General features: G+C 46.6%; 1 protein-coding gene across 4 annotated transcripts in view; it reads left to right on the forward strand.

The window, feature by feature from the left end:
* Positions 1-5,396, forward strand: part of ERICH3 (glutamate rich 3) — a 109,950-nt gene that overhangs the window by 40,772 nt on the left and 63,782 nt on the right. For all 4 annotated transcript variants that reach the window (XM_019528395.1, XM_019528391.1, XM_019528394.1 and 1 more), the window contains exon 7: positions 905-1,120. In XM_019528395.1, the coding sequence (XP_019383940.1) occupies positions 905-1,120 (216 nt within the window). The remainder of the gene's footprint in view (positions 1-904; positions 1,121-5,396) is intronic.

The following is a 5,396-nucleotide window of genomic DNA, read 5'->3' on the forward strand; positions in this document are numbered from 1 at the left end:
TCTCCACATTTGTAAAGGAAGAGGCAACCTCTTCTCTTTTATTTCCTGTACTTCTCCCTTTTAAATCAAAGAACCAGAAAGAGGGAGGAGAGCAGGTTAATGAGAGTTGGCATGTGCTGTTATTTAAAGTTATTCCCAGCTGTTATTTAAAAGTGAAATTCAGCTTTTCCTTCCCATCATCTAGAAAAGGGGTCAAGTTCAGATGTTTTAGTCCATGGGTTGGGTGGCTTCTGAATAGGGGCTATAATCATTGCAGAAATCTGTCATGCATGCAGAATTATGAACTACCACGTGCTTGTCTTTCTAGCCAGCATGCGCATGTAATAGCTAATGGTAACTTAATGCAAATCCCAGTTCCAGAACATGCAAAGATTTGGGCGTTTCCTCTGTATGCCTGTCTTTGTTTTTGGTGCCTTGGTATCTTCTGCGCTCCTGGCTAAAATTCAGCGTGTAGGGGAAGTAGAGCTCTACCTAGAAATTCATTGAGGTTATTTGTGATGCATATTCTTAATCTGGATGAGATGTAGCTCTTTTGGGTTTTGCCTACAAGGAAAGAAAATCACCACTATAAAAAAAAATATTTTTTTAACTGTACACACTAACTATGTTCAGTTTATTAGCTAGTGGGGTTCAACTTTTCAAAAGACCAGAGCTGTTTCTCCATTTGCATTTGCAGGTTTGTATATACAGATTCAGATTCTTTGTTTCATACACAAATGACTTCATGAACAAAACCTTGGACACAAATTATGGAGGGTTTTTTAAAAAAAATCTGTCTCTGTGTTTTCTGAATGGAAAATACAAAACGCAGTCAGACCATGTACAGCCCAATACAGTACTGAGTTGTGTTGAGTAAATTCAGCATTTGCATGAACTTGGTTTTAACCTGTTAATATGATTTCAGGGAAATAAAGGTATGATAGGATTGACAAATTCGTCGGATTACTCAAATGGAATATCCCCATATCAGCTTCCCATCATGAACAATTATGTGATACCAGTGCCACCCCCACCCCAAAAAGGAGATAAGAATGGAAAGTCTGTGAGACAGGGGGCAGCCAGAGGGAGACTATTTCGTCCCACCACTGCACCAAATGGCTTAGAGCAACTTTTAACAAAGGTACTTTTTGTCTTTTTGGTATTTATATTATGTGCCTTAGAGAACCTCACTTTCAACTGTGTATATGAAGAGACTGGATATTGTAGCTGAAGTGACTGGACCCATATTGACCCTATTGGTAGCAAGAAAAAAAAAAGGTATAATGGTTATATTAGGTATCTGGTTCCACATACACTAAAATATTTAGAGTTTTTAAATCTAGTTAAAAAATATTGGTGTTTGAAAACAGGGGCACAGAAATTGTCATATTGAAATGGACTCAAGGTCCATCTAATCCAGCTGCCTGTTTCTGGACAAAGTGAAGCTGCTGTAAAGAACCTGGAGTAGGCAGTTATGGCTACAAAACCTGATGAAGCTATTCAACTTTTGCTTGAAGAAAAGTAGAGTACACTAAAATGAACTTGGCCCTTCTTAACTGTGATTGTCAAAATGGACTACAGTAATGTAGCTTTGCACTTCATGACAAACTTACTGAAGTCAGTTTACTCATCAGATGTCAACTTAAAAGAGTAACAGGGGCAGTTTTATGCAGATCTCAACCACCTGTGGACCAACTTGTGCTGTGTTAATGCTGATAAAGAGCAGGGAGGTGAAAGCACTGCTAACAAAACACAACAGTATAGTAGGTACAACATTTTTAGGAGCTACTCTGCATTGAACAGAATATTGCCAAGGGTGAACTACATGGCTTTACACAACCTGGGCATGTTGATGCCTTTAACACAGTGCTGACTTGGGAAAAAGTAGAAACCTGTTGCATTGCTGAGAAATGGTGCAACACCTGGATCAGATGCAATACTCAGAGAAGTTTAAAAAGTTGGATGCAAGATCCTAGCTGGGCACTTATATCAGTTCTTTTCCTGAATATGGAAAAGGAGCATTCCCTCAGAGACCCAGCCATTTTTTAAATCTACATGGGCAAAGTTGAGAAATAAAAATGTGGTAATTATCAGGTGATCTCTCTCTCTTGGCCACAGGTGGTAAGACTATTCTGGATCCTCTTCAACCCTTTGCTCTTGCACATGATGGATAGGAAAATCCTGGAGAGAGTTTCACAGTCAGCTAGCTAGAGAATGGTAGGTACATATTAGTTCCCAGGAACAAAACCAACATTTCTATTTGGCTTTCACTGACATCCCCAAAGCTTTGGCCAGATCAGCAGATCTGGATTTTGGGCCAACTATAAAACAGAAAAATATGATGTCCAGCACCAGGTAGCCCTGGAAAGAAGCTATGCAAAACTTTTGAATAACCTCGGGTGGAAATGAACTGCCTGTCATTCATGAATTCATCTCTCTTGGAAGTGTCCTGACTAGCTGTGCCTGAATTAATGAGGGTGAGCTCTCATGTCTGTAAAGGTAGTGTGGCCTTTGGCAGACTCACTGAAGAAGAACAGTCTACAGGGCAGTGCTACTATTGACTGCTACATAGACGTGGGATTTGGAAAGTATGAAGAAGGCCTGTCCAGCAGCTAGAGACACTGTAGCAGAGATTCCAGTGAATCTGACTTCGCCTTAACTGGTATGACAGACTGAGGTTGTGCAGCATGCTGATTGCATAAATATTGAACATTAATTGTAAGGGCTCAGTGCCACTGGCCACATGGTACAGGAGAATGATAAGCAAATACCCCAGAAAAGGGGCTGTCAGCCTATAGCCTGTGGGCCAGAGCCAATCCATGAAGAGATGGGTAGGTGTGGAGGGATGTGGGGGGCATACAGGTCAGTGTGTGGGGGGGCTGTGGGTGTAGGGGCTGCTTAGGAGGGGTCAGTCCCCTGCTCCCAACAGAGCAGAGCCCTCCCACAGCGCATGGACTGCCGTGCCTTCAGGGTCCCAGCACCTCCCAGCCCCCCTGCTGGTCTCCAGGCCCCTGCTTGTTCTCCTGCGCATTCCTCTGCTTGTCTTCAGCCTCCCAAGGCTGGAGATGAGCAGAAGAACAAGCAGGAGGCTGGAGACAGCCGGGGAATGTCTCCAGCTCATCTCCAGGCGCTTGTCTCCAGCCTCCTGCTTGTTCTTCTGCTCATCTTCAGCCTCGGGAGGCTGGAGACAAGCCGGGGGGGGGCATCTCCAGCTTCTCTCTAGCCCCCTGCTCATTCTCCTGCTCAGTCTCCAGTCCTCTGGAGGCTGGAGATGAGCAAGAGAATGACCAGGAGGTGAAAACAAGTAGGGGAGTGATCAAGAGCCCAGAGATGATTCAGGGATTTCCCTGGTTGGCTCTAGGCTTCCTCTCTCAGTTGCTGCCCCACCCCCCCATTGCTCCCCCACCTGGCTTCAGCCTCTTGCACCATCCACAGCTTACCAGCAGCAGCAGTTGGGGTGGCTCAGGGCCTCATGGCACAGCCCCCTTGCATGGCATGCGGCTGCCAGGGGCAGCGGGGCTTGACCTTGGCCACCTGGCCCCAGTGGTGCAGCTTCCATGTTGTGCGGGTGTGGCCTGGCTCAGCTGGGGGCTGTGCGCTGTCTGGCAGCTCGGGTGTGCTGCAGCTGTCACCCGGGGTTTGGCACCGCTCAGCCCAAGTAGCCAGGAGCTCTGAGACAGTGCACAGTACCCTGCTGAGCCAGGCTGCGCCCATGAGATACAGCAGCATGGGTGCCAGGAAGCTGGGGCCAAGCCCCACTGCCCCCCCATGGAGGAGGGGACTGTGCCATGAAGCCCCGGACAGCCCCAACCACTACTGCTACTGCTGGTGAGAGTGGTGGGGCTGGGGCCGGGCGGGAGAGTGATCGGGGTGGGGGGAATGAATAGGGGCTGAGATCGGGTGGACCACTCTCCATGGTCCCCTCCCCACCTCCTCCAGCCCTCCAACCCCCTTATTTACCTGCCACAAAGCCAGATCCAGGTCCTTGCAGCTTGCCCCATTGCCTGCCCTGCACAGGCAGGTAGCATGCTTCAGCACTGGGGCAAGGGCCAGCCATAGAGATGCTCTGCCTGGCTACCAGAGCATCTCCATGGAGGACCAAGCCTCCGGTTGCCTCAGGGCATGGTCTGGGACCATGCCCTGTCTTGCTTTTCCCCACAGGGTATTTTTTGACAGGGGTCTAATTTTGCCCCCACATCGCAAATTTGCAGTGTGGGAAACATTTTTTGTTCCCACACATGCCTCTTGCAGTGTCTCAAAGGGGTTTGAGACACTGTAAGAGGCACATGCTCGCTCATCTGGACACGCCCTTTGAGTGCTGCCATACTGAAGCACCAAGGCAAAGGTAGGTATGGTGCATTTTGAACAGTGACAACATCCTTGTAGGCTAGAAAAGCATACAAGGAGACAGGAATGATGACAGCAGCAGCCTGGCTTACAGGGCGGATGAACATGTGAGCTTTGTGGAAGAGAATTTGTCACACATTAACCTTCTCAGTCACCTATGCACCCACTGCATCTGATGTGTGTCTTTGATGCCCTAATATTGTCTGTGACTATGAGGGATGTGTAATGAGACAGGAGTGTGGAATCTGCTTCCCACATAGCATGTTTGCTGGCAGTAACTTATGACTCCAAATAATCCATATGAATGAATGTTCAATCTCTTTTTGCATCTTAAGCTCTTGGACTCAGTGAACTCCTATGGGAATGAGTTCCACATGCTACATGTTTGTTGGTAGCAGGGAGCCAGAAAAGGAGATACCCTGTCACCTTCACTCCTAGCTGCTAATGTAGAGGTGCAGCCAAGGTCAAGGGTGGGGTTCTGTGTTGTTGGGTATCATGAAGGAACCCTTGTATTGCTTTGATTTGTGCTAAATTCAGTGGGAAGGATACAGAGTTTTCTTAAAGCCACCACTGTGTGCCTCCCTTTCGAACAGCTTGGAATGTGTCCCAGCTGCAGTTCACGGCTTGTTCTGGCCGGCACTAAAAGTGGGGTCAGCCTCCTAGACGGGAGAGGAGCAAGGACAGCAGAACAGGCCCAATATTGGTGGACATCTGCTGTGTAGCCTCAGTCCTATGTGCCAGAGTAACAGTGGTAATTCCAGCTGGATCTTTACTTTGGCAAGTGTAATAAAAGCATAATCTTGCCCTAAATGTTTCTTTTTTAAAGCGTAACAAGATATTCCATTGTTTTCAATTGAATGCAGCAGCCAGAGCTTTCCAACAGCTGAATTAATTTGATACATTCTTTTAATATATTAATATCTAGACAGGCATTGATTCAGCAGTGCCTGAAATCATCCCGTGGAAGTGATCCAAATGAAAAACTAGGAAAGGAATTAATTTCTTTTTTTTCTGTCTTTTTTTTTTTTTTTTTTGCAGTTGTAGCTATATATACTTAAGAAAACCATGCT

This window comes from Gavialis gangeticus, unplaced genomic scaffold (assembly GCF_001723915.1).
Source record: "Gavialis gangeticus isolate Ggan-Ray unplaced genomic scaffold, GavGan_comp1, whole genome shotgun sequence".
NCBI classification, from domain to species: Eukaryota; Metazoa; Chordata; order Crocodylia; family Gavialidae; genus Gavialis; species Gavialis gangeticus.